The following is a 16788-nucleotide window of genomic DNA, read 5'->3' as shown; positions in this document are numbered from 1 at the left end:
ACTTTCGCATTTATATAATGGATTAATCCAATAAAATTGGGAATTCTGTGATTTTGCCATAATACCTATACAAGCCCATATCACCCAATTATATTTTGTCAAAAAATCCTTTTCAAACTCACCAAGGATTTTTGAGAATCAGCCCCTAGAGCAGCGATTGTATCATTGTATGGTTCAGAATGTTGGGCGGTAAAAGGGACGGATGAAAGGCGAGTACATGCGACTGAAATGCGAATGTTGAGATGGATGTGTGGTGTGACAAGGATGGATAAGATAAGAAATGAATATATAAGGGGTAGTTTGAAAGTAGTGCCAGTGGTAGAAAAGATGAGGGGTAATAGGCTGGCATGGTATGGGCATATAATGCGGAGGAAAGAAAGCCATGTCACTAGAAGAATGTTAAGTATGCATGTGGAAGGAAAAAAGAGGAGAGGACGACCAAAGAAAAGGTGGATGGATTGCGTGAAAGAGGATATGCGTGAAAAAGAAGTGGATAATACGTTGACGAATGACAGGAATGAGTGGAAGAAGAAGACATGTTGTGCCGACCCCACGTAGCGTGGGATAAGGTAAGGAAGAAGAAGAAGCCCCTAGAGCAGCGATTCCCAATTGGTGGTCCGCGAAACCATGGGGTTCCGTGGAAGGGTCACAAGGGTTCCACGGTCTGTTCGAAAGTTACCTAAATAATGCGTTTGTGGAAGACTCATAAACCGTCACGCCTACCCGGCAGTCTAAGATGGAAGCTAACCGGTAGGTATACTAATCGGTTTCTACACGGCATCTTACCGGGAACGCTCAATCACTTGGCGTCATAGTATTTCTTTGTCACAATATGTTTTGCAATACTTATAATAATTATTATTTATCATTATCAAAATAGCCAGATGGGTTCCGCCAAAAAAGTATGATCAACTAGCTTATGCTCGCGACTTCGTCCGCGTGGACTACACAAATTTCAAACCCCTATTTCACCCCCTTAGGGGTTGAATTTTCAAAAATCCTTTCTTAGCGGATGCCTACGTCATAATAGCTATCTGCATGCCAAATTTCAGCCCGATCCGTCCAGTAGTTTGAGCTTTGCGTTGATAGATCAGTCAGTCAGTCAGTCACCTTTTCCTTTTATATATTTAGACTAGCTTATCCTCGCGACTTCGTCCGCGTGGACTACACAAATTTCAAACCCCTATTTCACCCCCTTAGGGGTTGAATATTCCAAAATCCTTTCTTAGCGGACGCCTACGTCATAATAGCTATCTGCATGCCAAATTTCAGCCCGATCCATCCAGTAGTTTGAGCTGTGCGTTGATAGATCAGTCAGTCAGTCAGTCAGTCAGTCACCTTTTCCTTTTATATATTTAGAAGATTAGGGTTCCATGGCCAAATAAAATTGGGAACCTCTGCCCTAGAGAGGCGCCATTAATCTGTAATTTTGTATGCCCTGAAATTGGCAATTAAGCTATTGATTACAAAAATGTACAACTTATTTGTTTAAAGTTTTTTATATTATCCAAAACTAAGTCGTTCCTAGGCGTCGCTATTCCAAGGTCATGTTTTAGAATACTGGTTTATACAAAGTAATTTAAATACATTCTATTACTTGGTTATTTCAGACATTTACCTTATATTTCAAACCGAAGTTTGCACGTGCAACTGTTTTATGTTATGTTAATTAGAATGTATGTGTCGATTGTGACCGGTTTTTGTGTTACAAGATAGCAAATAAATACCAAGTATATTTATCATCATCATCAACCGATAGACGTCCACTGCTAGAGGTCTCTTGAAGGGACTTCCACATGCTACGGTCTTGCGCCGCCTGAATACTCGTCTGATGTCCGTCCGTCCACCTAGTGGGGGGTCTTCCGACACTGCATCTTCCGGTGCGAGGTCGCCATTCCAGCACCTTGGGACCCCAAAGTCTATCGGTTTTACGAACTATGTGCCCTGCCCATTGGCACTTCAGTTTCGCAACCCATTGAGCTATATCGGTTACTCTAGTTCTCCTACGGATGTCCACATTTCTGATTTGATAACGTAGAAAAACTCCAAGTATAGTTCTCTCTATTGAACGCTGAGTACATAATATTATCACTATCATCATCATCATCGCCAGCTCACAAGTGAGCAAGGGTACCTCCTCTCTGAAACGGTTTGGCCATAGTCCAACACGCTGGCCATGTGCGGATTGGCAGACTTCACACACCTTTGAGAACATTATGGAGAACTTTCAGGTATGCAGGTTTCCTCACGATGTTTTCTTTCACCGTTAAAGCAAGTGATATTAATTAATTACTTAAAACGCACATACTCGTAACTCCGAAAAGTTAGAGATGCGTGCTCGGAATCGAACCCCCGACCTCCGTATCCGGGTATCATCTAGTTTTGTATATTTGCCTGGTGGTCACCAGCTGATCCGATAACTCTGCTAGCGAGATTAAGGATCCCATAGCGTCATCTAGTGGTCATATCTAGAACTACATTACAAACGTACAGATAAACGTAAATTCTTTACAGATATACGAAGCAGAACGATCAGAGGAGCTAGCGGCGTACCAGTTGGACAAAACTGAGTTGCAGCCACAGGAGGGCTGGTACGAACAGGACCCTAAGGAGATTATACACCATATCAAAACTTGCGCAGAGAATGCCGTCGGGCAGTTAACTGAGTTAGGTAAGCCTAAAACATCCCTTAGGGCGTTTGTGCACTCATCCGTGATTTCACATGGATCCGTCCAAAAAATACGAATCGAATACGGATGAGTGCACAAACGCTCTGTCTTTGTCTGGTGGGAGGCTTCGGCCGTGGCTAATTACCACCCTACCGGCAATGCCGAGCCGCCAAGCGATTTAGCGTTCCGGTACGATGCCGTGTAGAAACCAAAGGGGCATGGGTTTATTAAAAAAACTGCCATACCCCTTCCAGGTTAGTCCGCTTCGATCTTAGACTGCATCGTCACTTACCACCAGGTGAGATTGCAGTCAAGGGCTAACTTTTATCTGAATAAAAAAATAAAATAGATACATACTATGTTTTTTGTCTCCAGGTTATTCAAAAGAAGACATTATAACTTTAGGTATTACAAATCAGAGGGAGACGACTATAGCGTGGGACAAATTCACTGGCGAGCCTCTACATCCAGCTATATGTAAGTAAAGTTCCTTTTTTTAGGGTTCCGTACCTCAAAAGTAAAAACGGAACCCTTATAGGATCACTTTGTTGTCTGTCTGTCAAGAAACCTACAGGGTACTCCCCGTTGACCTAGAATCATGAAAGACAGGTAGGTAGGTCTTATAGCAGATATTAGGAGAAAAATCTGTAAACTGTGAATTTGTTGTTACATCACACAAAAAAAAATTGTGGTCATGAAACTAATAATTTGTATTTTCAATTTTCGAAGTAAGATAACTATATCACGTGGGGTATCATATGAAAGGACTTCACCTGTACATTCTAAAACAGATTTTTAATAATTTTTATGCATATTAGTTTTTGATTTAACGTGCAAAATGTCGAAAAAATACGACTGTAGTACGGAACCCTCGTTGCGCGAGCCTGACTCGCACTTGGCCGGTTTTGTTTTGAGATACGGAACCCATAAAATCATCATCATCATCAACAACCGATAGACGTCCACTGCTGGACATAGGTCTCTTGTAGGGACTTCCACACGCCACGGTCTTGCGCGACGTAAATCCAGCGGCTCCCTGCGACTCATCTGATGTCGTCCGTCCACCTAGTGGGGGGTCTTCCAACACTGCGTCTTCCGGTGCGAGGTCGCCATTCCAGCACCTTGGGACCCCAACGTCTATCGGTTTTACGAACTATGTGCCCTGCCCGTTGCCACTTCAGCTTCGCACGTTGAGCTATGTCGGTTACCCAAAAAATCCTCAATAATAATTATATCCACAGCATGGAACGACATACGCACAGACAGTACGGTAGACGCGATCCTAGCGAAGGTGCCAGACCGCAACAAGAATTACTTGAAGAGCATTTCCGGTCTGCCCATCAGTCCTTACTTCAGCGCGTTGAAGATGCGCTGGTTGAAAGACAACGTCAAGTCAGTTAGGCGAGCGAGTCGGGACAAGCGGTTGCTGTTCGGGACCGTGGACTCTTGGATTATATGGGTAAGTCATCATCATCATCACCACCACCATGATCGTCATCTTTTTCAGACGTCAGAATTTTAGCCATGTTAGCGTCAAGCTTGTGCTAGGAGTATTTACGACAATAGTGCAACGGGCGGGATTTGAACTGCACGATCTTTTCGGTTTTCAGTCCACTCATTAACCCGTTGAGCTATTGAGGCTTAATCATCATCATCACAATCTATCGCCTTCACTACTAAGGATGTCTCCTTTCATAATGAGAAGAAGACCAAGTGGCCAAGTGTGGATACAACCTGTCGGAAATATCTGCGAATCTGGCTTAATGACGTCATGCAACGTGCTTGCGTTGGCAACGGTACTGGTAGAACATAGTGTTTATATACTCTTTGGGTACTGGATAGGCGAAAATTGGCGAGCTGTGGAGAAGCGCGAGGGGAAGCGTATTCCAGCGGGGTGCGCGGATATTTCCGACGGGTTGTACTTCACACGCCTTTGAGAATATTATGGAGAACTCAGGAATGCAGGAACTGATGCCCGCTACTTCGTTCGCGTGGAATTAGGTTTTTAAAAATCCTGTGGGAACTCTTTGATTTTCCGGCATAAAAAGTAGCCTATATCACTCTCCAGGTCTTTATCCATACCCATGCAAAAAATCCATTTCGCAATGGATTGACGTGATTTTTTGCATGGAATGGCATGGAACGTGATTGAAGGACAAACTAACAAACAAACACACTTTCGCATTTATAATAAGGATACTGATTTAAAAAAACCACGTATGACAAAGTCTCGGATATCACCAAGTTAACTACTAGATATGTTTTTTCAATAACTTTTTCAGAATCTAACCGGCGGACCTCACGGAGGTCTGCACATAACGGACGTTACAAACGCCTCGAGAACTCTGCTCATGAATTTAGAGACTTTGAACTGGGACCCCATGCTATGTAGGTAAGTATTTACTTTAAAAAAAACCGGCCAAATGCGAGTCAGGCTCGCGCAATGAGGGTTTCGTACTACAGTCGTATTTTTTCGACATTGTGCACGATAATTCAAAAACTATGATGCATAGAAATAAATAAAAATCTGTTTTAGAATGTACAGGTGAAAACCTTTCATATGATACCCCACTTGATATAGTCACTCACTTCGAAAGTTGAAAATACTAATTATAAGTTTATGACCACAATTCAATTTTTTTTGTGTGATCTAACCCTAAATTCACGGTTTTCAGATTTTTCCCCAAATGTCAGCTATAAGATCTACCTACCTGCCAAATTTCATGATTCTAGGTCAACGGGAAGTACCCTGTAGGTTTCTTGACAGACAGACAACAAAGTGATCCTATAAGGGTTCCGTTTTTCCTTTTGAGGTACGGAACCCTAAAAAGAATATTAGCCTTGTTAATTATTAATCTAATTATATAAAAGGAAAAGGTGACTGACTGACTGACTGACTGATCTATCAACGGGCAGCTCAAATTACTGGACTGATCGGGCTGTTTGGCATGCTGATAGCTATTACGACGTAGACATCTGCTAAGAAAGGATTTTTGAAAATTCAACCCCTGAGGAGTGAAAAAGGTTTGAAATTTGTGTAGTCCACGCGGACGAAGTCACGAGCATAAGCTAGTTATGACCAATATTTCCCTTTCCCCTCCCAAATGAAGCGTAAAGCTTGTGTTAGGAGTGGGTACGACAATAGTGCAACGGGTGGGGTTTGAACCGCCGACCTTTCGGAATTCAGTCCACTCCTTAACCGTTGAGCTATTGAGGCTCTTTATGAGTGATTTCCATCAATACTATAATATTATAAACTAGATGATGCCCGCCACTTCGTCCGCGTGGATTTAGGTTTTTAAAAATTCCGTGGGAACTCTTTTATTTTCCGGGATAAAAAGTAGCCTATGGCCTTCCCCGGGATGCAAGCTATCGCTGTACCAAATTTCGTCAAAATCGGTTGAGCGGTTGGGCCGTTAAAGGCTAGCAGACAGACAGACGGACAGACAGACAGACACACTTTCGCATTTATAATATTAGTATGGATATTCGAAAGTGTGTCTATCTGCTAGCTTTTCACGGCCCAACAGTTTAACCGATTTTGATGAAATTTGGTACAGAGTTAGCTTACATGTCGGGTAAGGACATTGGGTACTTTTTATCCTGGAAAATTGAACAGTTCCCAATACATCATCTGTGAAAATTTCAACTGTTTTACTATCACGGTTCATGAGATACAGCCTAGTGACAGACGGACGGCCAGCGGAGTCTTAGTTAACGGAACCCTAAAACAGTTGACAACTGAATATTTTATTGATTGTATTTTTTACAGGTTATTCGGTATACATAGAGATTCACTACCACAGATATACAGCAGCTCAGAAATATACGGAGCAGTGAAAGATGGATCTATATTAAACGGAATTAGGATATCAGGCGTAAGTATCATCATGTTCAACCCATCACCGGCTCACTACAGAGCACAGGTCTCCTCTCAGAGTGAGAAGGGTTTTGGCCATAGTCTACCAGGCTGGCCAAGTGCGGATTGGCAGACTTCACACACCTTTGAGAACATTATGGACAACTCTCAGGCATGCAGGTTGCCTCACGATGTTTTCCTTCACCGTTAAAGCAAGTGATATTTTAATAACTTAAAAAACGCACATAACTCCGAAAAGTTAGAGGTGAGTGCCCGGGATCGATCCCCCGACCTCCGATTGGAAGGCGGACGTCCTAACCACTAGGCTACCACAGCTTGTAGGCACAGGCGTAAGTATAGGCCCGTTTTATTGATCTTTTACTATACTCAATCTACGGAAATAAGTTAGTATAGCCCTCTCTGTTACGTAATCCCATACAAATGATAGAGACAAAAATATCAATGGGCCATGACCTATTTAAATCACCAGCCAGTCGTTCAGGTCATTACGCAATGCATCAATGCAATGGTCATGCGTAATGCCTTGCATCGATAGTTGACCCACTGCGCAGGTACAAGTTCAGGAACCTTTGAACAAGCCGCCAAAAATGTAGACCGATGTATCACCCACTGCGCAAGTTCAAGGTCGGAGACCTTTTGACGTGAAACTCACTGTAGCTTACATGAGAGAAGTACCAGGAGAGTATAGGAACATACAACACTAATTAATCCCAACAGCATTAAAATCGGTCAAGTGCGAGTTGGGCTCAAACAGGAAGGGTACTGTACCATCGTACAAGAAATAACACTTTTATTTAATTTTAATGGCGGCAATTTTGGAATTTTAAGTATTTTTGTTATAGCGGTAATAGAAATACACATTCCGTGAAAATTTCAGGTCTCTACCTGACAGACAGACGGACGGACAGCGGAGGCTTAGTAATAGAGTCCCATTTGAGCTGTGCTTTGATAGATCAGTCAGTCAGTCAGTCATTAACTTTTTTCTTTTATATATTTAGATTTTAGGCAACCAACAATCAGCATTAGTAGGCCAGAACTGCCTACAAGCTGGGCAAGCGAAAAACACTTACCGAAGCGGGTGTTTTCTTCTATACAACACTGGAACTCGACGCGTGCAGTCCACTCACGGGTTATTGACCACCGTCGCGTACAAACTGGGACCAAACGCACCCGCTGTATACGCTTTAGAAGGTATGTATAGACAGACAGGCAATTTTTTTACTATAGTTATCTGTCGCGCACATCTGTTTCGCTCGCGCTTACAGGTCGTAGGTAAGTGCGAGCGAAACAGACAGATAACTCGACGACTCAGTTTAAAATGCGTCGACTATAGACAACCAGCAACACAGTAGTTTTTAAAGTAAAACTTCTTCAGGCGAAACTTGTGAGTAATTCAGATCTTTTCTATTTAATATGGGCGCCAAACAGAACAGCTGTTTTGGACCCCCATCTTTTATCAAAGCCCTTACCAAATACTTGGTTCTTTACCAAGTATACAAAAGCGGGTGTTTTCTGCTATACAATACTGGAACTCGACGCGTGCAGTCCACTCACGGGTTATTGACCACCAAATGCACCCGCTGTTTACGCTTTGGAAGGTACGTATAGACAGACATACAAATTTTTTATCACACAATCATCAACACACTAGTTTTTAAAGTAAAACTTCTAGGCGTAACTTGTCAGTAATTCACATCTAAGTTTTTGCTATCTTACTAATGACATTCTGTATAGATTTCAATACCTTTTCTTTTTGCTTGCTTTAGGCTCAATTGCAGTAGCGGGGGGCGCAATGAAATTCCTCCGGGATAACCTGAAACTTATCAAGGACGTAGCTCAAGACACGGAGCACATCGCGGGGCAAGTGTTTTCCACGGGGGACGTGTACTTCGTGCCTGCTTTAAACGGATTGTATGCCCCGTACTGGAGAAAGGATGCTAGAGGGTAAGAAAAAAATATAACTGTTCATCATCATCATCATCATCATCGTTATCAACCGATAGGCGTCCACTGGTGGATAGCCCTTAACTGCGATCTCACCTGGTGTGATGATGTAGTCTTCGAAGCCGGCTAACTTCAAAAGGGAATCGAAATTAATGGAAGTTCATTAAACTCATACCCCCGTTGCTCGATTGCGGTTGAATGACAGCTACAATGTAACGATCGCAATCACCTCTGATTGGTTGACGCTCGCTCACTATTGGCTACAATGCATTGTTGCAACAAGAATCGCACAAGTTAAGCCAATCACAACAACTGAGATTGTAATGTGCCTCAATAGCTCAACCGGTAAAGGAGTGGACTGAAAACCGAAAGGTCGACGGTTCAAACCCCGCCCGTTGCACTATTGTCGTACCTACTCCTAGCACAAGCCTGACGCTTAGTTGGAGAGGAAAGGGGAATATTAGTCATTTAACATGGCTAATATTCTTTTTAAATAAAAAATAAAAAAAATGTACGGGAGCGGTGTGTAGGCTCCACCGTACCAAAGGGAGATCTCCCACCGAGCGGTTGGTTGTGCTCGGTAGCGCCAGCTGGGCCGACAGTTGTATCAGAAAACTCCGTTAGTGCGAGTACTGTCGGCGGTACATTTGTTCGGGACTGCGTCATGAAATGTTATCGATTGAACAGCGCCATCTAGTTGCCAATTGTGGCAACCGCCACAGTAATAATGATTGATGCAGGTTTTACAAAATCGTCCTCGCTCATCATCGAATCTACAATTTATTTCGGAAAGCAGTGAGGAAATGCATTAATTCAATAAAAACCCTTGGTCTCATATGTACCTCATGTTATTCTTGTAAGTGGATACATGTGAAACGCAAAAATAAAGAATAACTAAGTTTTCTGATAAAACCTTTTGTTGCAGAATTATCTGTGGTCTTACTGCGTTCACGACGAAAAATCACATCATACGAGCCGCTTTAGAGGCGGTCTGCTTTCAGACCAGGTAACTCAGAAATCATTTATTATCTATTACTAGCTGATGCCCGCGGCTTCGTCCTCGTGGGATTAGGTTTTTAAAAAATCCCTTGGGAACTCTTTGATTTTCCGGGATAAAAGTAGCTCATGTCACTCTCCAGGTCTTTATCTATACCCATGCAAAAAATCACGTCAATCCGTTGCACCATTGCGACGTGATTGAAGGACAAACCAACAAACAAATACACTTTCGCATTTATAATAAGGCTACTGATACCCTATCCGCGGAAATAAGTTAGTATACGCCCTCTCTGTTACGTAATCTAAATATATAAAAGGAACAGGTGACTGACTGACTGACTGACTGACTGACTGATCGATCTATCAACGTACACTACTGGACGGATTTGGCATGCAGATAGCTATTGTGACGTAGGCATCCACTAAGAATTTTTGAAAATTCAACTCCTAAGGGAGTGGAATGGGGGTTTGAAATTTGTGTAGTCCACAATTTTATGGAGGGGATTTGTTCCACAATTACGCCCCCCCCCCCCCCCCCGACACTGTCATTCAAGTGCCAAAAGAGCCTTCTCACTGTAGTATAAGTCCCGCAAATTGCATTGCCCTGGAATCATGTCTCATTATCATCGAAATGAGGTCATTTTGACGTCATTTGACGTGTATTTAAGTAAGAATATACCATCAGCTCGTAACTTTAGTCTAGTGCTGACGTCACTAAAATGGCGGCCACGCGTTTTAGCAATTTGCGGGAATTATGCTGTATCAAGTTTATGTTTGCAACAGAGATATCCTTGAAGCGATGAACAAGGACTGCGGCATGCCACTGTCCAAACTGCACGTGGACGGCAAGATGACTTCCAATGATTTGCTGATGCAACTACAGGCGGACTTAGTTGGCATTCCAGTGTGTAAGTGATGCAGCATTTTTGTTTTTTAGGGTTCCGTACCTCAAAAGGAAAAACGGAACCCTTATAGGATCACTTTGTTGTCTGTCTGTCAAGAAATCTACAGGGTTCTTCCCACCTAGAATCATGAAATTTGGCAGGTAGGTAGGTCTTATAGCAGACATAAAGGCAAAAATCTGAAAACCGTGAATTTGTGGTACCATCACTCAAAAAAAAATTGTGGTTATTTTTTTTTTTTTTATTTTTTTTTTTTACATCTTATTAGAACGGCAGTGCCACTTACACTAACTAGATAATTAATAATGTATGGTATGTTAAAAACTAATAATAAGTATTTTCAATTTTTGAAGTAAGATAACTATATCAAGTGGGGTATCATACGAAAGGGCTTCACCTGTACATTCTAAAACAGATTTTTATTTATTTTTATACATCATAGTTTTTGAATTATCGTGCAAAATGTCGACGAAATACGACTGTAGTACGGAATCCTGACTCGCACTTGGCCGGTTTTTAACCTTGAGGGGTTACTCACGCATTCCGCTGTTTTCTTCTTGGATATTGCCTCTAAAGCAATGATTTTTTCCCAAAAGTCTAGGTCTAACTTACAAAGTTTTGAATGAATTTGAAAAATGGGCCGGCGATGGGTTGAGTATATTATGATGATGATGAAGATGATGATGATGATGATGAAATTTTGGGCGTATTTCCAGTGCGTGCCCAGTCGTGGGACATGTCAGCGCTGGGCGTGGCCATCGTGGCGGGACACTCCGTGGGCGTGTGGAGCTGCGAGCGGTGGCGGCACCACGCCACTCCGGCCGACACCTTTCTGCCCACCACCACGGATGATGGTAAAAACTACTTACCTACGTTTTTAAGATTTTTTATAAAAAGCAGACATTTTTTCCAATATATAAGCATAGTGCAGCTTTAGGTAAAATTCTGTGGGAACTTTTTGATTTTCCAGGATAAAAAGTAGCCTATGTCACTCTCCGGGTAACTATGTCTATGCAAAAAATCACGTTGCTCCGTTGCAACGTGATTGAAGGGCAAACATACAAACCATTAAACCAACAAACAAACACACTGTTGCAGTCTGGGGTTTTCGAAAACTTTTTTTAAACACAAACTTTGTTTTAATTGTATCACGAGTTGCCCTTGACTGCGATCCCACCTGAAGGTTAGTGATGATGCAGTTTAAGATGGAAGCGGCGTAACTTGGAAGGGGTATGGCAGTCTCATTAAATCCATATCCCATATCGATTTCTACACGCCATCGTACCGGAATACTGAATCACTTGGCGGCACGACTTTGCCGGTATGGTGGTAACTAGCCACGGCCGTAACCACGGGCTGGGAGGCCCCAGCAGACCAGATCAGACACAATTTAGAAATCTATAGATACATAAAAGGAAAAGGTGATTGACTGACTGATTTAACAACGCTCAAACTACTGGATGGATCGGGCTGAAATTGGGCATGCAGATAGCCATTAGGACGCAGGCGTCCGCTACGAAAGAATGTTTGAAAATTCAACACCTGAGGGGGTTAAATAGGGGTTTGAAGTTTGTGTATTCCATAAGCTAGTCCTAATAATATAAATGTGAAAGTGTGGATGTTGGGATGTTTCGATGTTTGTTACTCAATCACGCAAAAACTAATGGATGGATTGGGCTGAAATTTGGAATCAATTTGATAGATTGGATTGGAAATTTGGATAGATTATACCCTTTTTTTTTAACGCTGGGAAATGCGTTTACGCATCCCCCCCTCCTGGAAGCCAGCCAGCCAACCAACTGGAGGGAAGGTATGTGGGACTCGCCGCCCGAGAGGCGACCGGAATACCCACTAAAACCCAGCGGCGCTCCTGCGCGTCGCGTCGCCTGGTGACTGGGTCACGGGAACGCCGAAGCAAACCACCGCGACCCAGTCAGCGACCGGGGACCCCGCTCACGAGGCCCCCACACCGCACGCCCGAGGCGCACCGACCAAGTGCGTGCGCCTCCCGACCCGGGGACTCAACGGGCGACAACTGCAAACTCCGCGCACGTCGCCCGCGTCCCATCCTCCGCCTCGTCCGCTGTGCCCTCTGCTAGTCAGAGGGACACGCGGAGAAACCTTCCCCCTGCCAGGTCATTAGCCATGGCTGACAATATCTCCGAAGAGAGATTATTAGCCATGTTACCGGGGTGCACCGGCCCGAATACTACTCTTCCCCCTCGGATGCCCGATGCATCCAAAAGGGACCAGCAGCACCCAGGCACACTGGGAGGTTACCTGGCTGGCACCCCAGATAGATTATACCCTGGATTAACACAAAGGTTACTTTTTATCCCGGAAAATCAAATAGTTCCCGCGGGTGTTTTAAAAATGTAAATCCACGCAAAGTCACGGGTATAAAAATATTTTTTTTTTTTTGTACAGACCGCGACGCGCGATACACAAAATGGAAGATGGCGGTGCAACGCTCCCTCGGCTGGGCGACGACCAAGAAATCCATCGCCATGACAGGTCAGAAACGAAAGAATAGCATCCTTCCCGGCGACGCTCTCACCCCTCCCCACAGCCGGAAAAACTCCTACGACCTCGAGAACATCATAAACGACATACACCCACCGCCAGAAGACGCTGACGTCATTCTAGACGAGATTATCCAGTATTCAGCCAGAAAATTCTCCATATTCGTCCCACTGAAACAGCCCAAAGACGAACACACAATCCTAGACGACGCAGAGTACTATATGAATAAAAAAGAGTGCGACTATGACATGTGCCAGTGTTGCCAGAGCAAGAAAAAGGTTCTGACAGACTGGCAGACCATAGAGGAGATCATTGAGAACGATCCTGAGATAATTTTCGATGAGGACAAACCGGTTGTGTGCGAAACTAAACGGGATAGCGTTTGTGTTTATGACGATTTAGGGGGTTTACCCGTAGGGGGCGCCATCAAAAAGCGGATACATATTAAGAAAATACCCGTGATTTTTCGAAATATTCGCAATAAGTTCACTAATACGTCGTCGCCGACGTGAATATCTAAATCGAACTATGTAAAGAGAATTAACGTTATTATGTTTTAACGTTATAGATAAATAACGTTACATTTAACGTTATAAATAAATAACGTTCCATTTAACGTTATAAATAAATAACGTTCCATTTAACGTTATAGATAAATACCGCTATATTTAACGTTATTAATAAATAATGCTAAATTTAACGTTATAGATAAATAACGTTATTAATATACGTTTACTTTGTAATATTAATTTTAATCATTGGTTAACGACAACCGTCCATAATGAATAGTTATTTGAATCGATTTGTTATTGTTAAAAAAACAAAGTTAGCGTCCGGGTATAAATATAACAGGAGCTATCTTAAAAACTAAACTAGTTAGGAATATGAAATTTCGGTATATTATGTACCATATACTGTATGTAAACAACAAATTCGGTATGTACGGAACCCTAAAAGTGCGAGGCCCGACTCGCACTTGACCGGTTATTAAAATAATTTGTTTTCGTTTATACTGACAAGGAGAGTCGAAACTTAGAATTCTTAGAATTATTCATTTCATTTTGGTCCCTAAAGTTATTTGGGGCATAACGAATATCAGTTAATTTTTTAGTTTTTTCAATATCGAATATTTTGAAAACTCTCAGGTATTTTTTTTTCTCGTTTCTTACATCGAATGTTAATTCCTAGGCATTATTAATTATAGGTATTATCACTTAATTTATTACATAAATACCTACAGGGATTTAGAAAATAGCATTATAAAGATCTGCGTTTCAGTTAAAGCGCTTAGCTTATATAATGGTAGTTCTGTGAGCTATTACTGAATTTTATCTATATATGTGTGTAAAAGCAAAAGGTGACTGACTAACTAACTGACTGACTGATCTATCAACGCACAGCTCAAACTACTGGACGGATCTGGTTGAAATTTAGCAGATAGCTATTATGACGTAGACATACGCTAAAAAAGGATTTTTGAAAATCCAACCCCTAAGGAGGTAAAATAGGGGTTGGAAATTTGTGAAGTCCACGCGGACGAAGTCGTGAGCATAAGCTAGTTGTACTATATTTGTACAATAAAATTCAGTAATAGCTCACAGTATAGTACGCGACAGGTCGAGATGGCGATCGGGGAGGGAACGCGCCGCACGCCCGCACAGCTCCCGTGCTAACCCGGTGCGAGCGAGTGTGGGTGTGCGGGGCGTCCCCCCGCCTCATATCTTAATTGCCATCTCCATCTGTCGCGGACTATATGAACTACCACTTTTATGAGGCACTATCTCGCTCATAATTCGTGCGTACAAAACATGGCGCATACGCAACGACCAATAGCGGACGAACGCGTGCTACGATTGGCTGAGATATTTTCGCGCCATTCAAAAATAAGATTTCTGCGCAGGTACATCGGCGTAAATTATAAAAGTGGTAGTACTGTAATGTAATACCCAAGTACAGTACGCGGCAGAAAGTTATATATACATCGTTATTTAGAAGGAGACAGTAAATTTGTAGAGCGTTGTTCTTGTCATTGAGACCGACAAAATGTCATATAGGTATAAGTGACAGAGACAACGCTCTACAAAGCCGAAAGGTCATTCTAAAGGCCGAGGTGCATTACTTTCTGCCGCGTACTGTATAACGTGGCAATAAAGGAATGGTTCGAACATGTTGGCATCATTCCCTCTCACTCACTCACTATAGGACTCTAGTGTGTAAGTGAGAGGTTATTAATATTATCTAAATCCCTTTAGTACGTATAGTTTTGTTAAATTTCTATTAAAACAATGTAAATGGCTCACGTGCTTAACTTTTAAGGCTTAAAACTTGAACTTAAAAATAAAAGTATTATTTTACCTACTAAAGGTCTTTTTTTTTAATATATCTAATTTTTTAATATACTTTCGTTTAATACTTTAGCATGATGCACGAATTCTGTGTGTAACAATAATCTTGTATGTGCATGTTAGTAGAAGAAAAATAATATACGTCGCCCATAAAATGACATTTCAGCTTTTGTAGAGCGTTGTCTCTGTCACTTATACCTATACAACGTTTTGTCGGTCTCAACGACAGAGACAACGCTTTACAAATCTGCTATATCCTTCTAAAGGCTAATAGTTAAACCATGTTACGTCTCGTTCTGACATATGATCATTTCAATTCGTAAGAACAAGACCAAAGAAATTCAAACATATTATTTTGCCTAATTTGCATGTGATTCGTCCTGACATAATATTCGTTTGTTATAAAGTAGACTAGAGAGTAGTATAGAGAAACTAATGATTTTTCAAAAGTTAAAATAATTATTTTTGTTTTTTATTCCTTTATTTATATGTTAGTTTCATTTCTTTAATGAAGAAGTTTCTTTTGTTGGAGTAGTTTCACTTATTCTAAATTCAGCTCGAAGTTCAGCTATACAGGAAGTTCTTTTTAGTTTTGCACAAATTTTTTTGGTGGTTCTGTATCGTTAATAGAACACACATTTCCATTCATAATTTTGTACCTTTTTTTGAAATTATTTTTTTACCTTAAAATAAGCAAATCATGGTCATACTATTCGTAAACAAAGCACGCTAGCTGACTCTGACGTTTTCCCTTAAAAAAAAGTACCAAGTTCGCATCTTAGACGATATTAAAGCGCGTCAACGGCCGCCGCGCGCGTCCTCGGGTGTGAGTGCGTGTATTTTAATCAACAGCTGAAGATAACGTTTGTAGGGTGACCCTAATCATCTGTTCAAAAGTGGATATCTTTGGTAAACGATAACTTTGGTATTCTTAAGTAAAATAAAAAATACGTGTTAATTAAATTTCGTTTCAATACAACATTAAAAAAAAATGTGCAAAACCAAAAAAATCTTCCTGTATTGATAGCTAGTTTAGCTATTATGATTGATATTATCTCCAAAGTAGAATTTTATATGCAATATTCTTTTCTTTTAGGTTTCATTATATATATATTAGGTTAATATATTATTAATATATTAGGTTTCACTTCCTTATTGAAAAGTTTCATTTGTTTAATGAAGAAATTTTTTGATTAAACAAATGAAACGTAATGAATCACTAATCCATACTATACTTAATATTATAAATGCGAAAGTGTGTCTGTCTGTCTGCTAGCTTTTTACGACCCAACAGTTTAACCAATTTCGATGAAATTTAGTACAGAGTTAGCTTACATCCCGGGGAAGGACATAGGTTACTTTTTATCCTGGAAAATGAAAGTTTTAAAAACTGGATTTTTAAAAACCTAAATCCACGCGGACAAAGTCGCGGGCATCACCTAGTTACTATATATGTAGATCATGCCCGTGTGGAACGGTGCTAAGAATATTAGTTGCATTTCCGGCGCTGTACAGCCAGGCTGGTT

At 41.5% G+C, this 16788-nt stretch overlaps 1 protein-coding gene across 5 annotated transcripts in view; it reads left to right on the top strand.

Annotated features, from left to right (window-relative positions):
* LOC117993777 (glycerol kinase 3-like) overlaps positions 1 to 16788 on the top strand; it is a 36297-nt gene that overhangs the window by 15529 nt on the left and 3980 nt on the right. For 4 of the 5 annotated variants that reach the window (XM_034981610.2, XM_034981607.2, XM_034981608.2 and 1 more), the window contains exons 3-13: positions 2515 to 2671; positions 3045 to 3146; positions 3911 to 4128; positions 4952 to 5061; positions 6442 to 6547; positions 7548 to 7740; positions 8316 to 8493; positions 9419 to 9499; positions 10276 to 10400; positions 11111 to 11248; positions 12822 to 16283. In XM_034981610.2, the coding sequence (XP_034837501.1) occupies positions 2515 to 2671; positions 3045 to 3146; positions 3911 to 4128; positions 4952 to 5061; positions 6442 to 6547; positions 7548 to 7740; positions 8316 to 8493; positions 9419 to 9499; positions 10276 to 10400; positions 11111 to 11248; positions 12822 to 13429 (2016 nt within the window). In that variant the 3' untranslated portion in view covers positions 13430 to 16283. Of the gene's footprint in view, positions 1 to 2514; positions 2672 to 3044; positions 3147 to 3910; positions 4129 to 4951; positions 5062 to 6441; positions 6548 to 7547; positions 7741 to 8315; positions 8494 to 9418; positions 9500 to 10275; positions 10401 to 11110; positions 11249 to 12821; positions 16284 to 16788 lie in introns of those variants that run through there. The other variant, XM_069507167.1, reaches the window with a different exon arrangement.

This window comes from Maniola hyperantus, chromosome 25, assembly GCF_902806685.2.
Source record: "Maniola hyperantus chromosome 25, iAphHyp1.2, whole genome shotgun sequence".
NCBI lineage: Eukaryota > Metazoa > Arthropoda > Insecta > Lepidoptera > Nymphalidae > Maniola > Maniola hyperantus.
The sequence above is the reverse complement of the archived record's forward strand: the minus strand, read 5'-3'. Positions and strand labels throughout refer to the sequence as shown.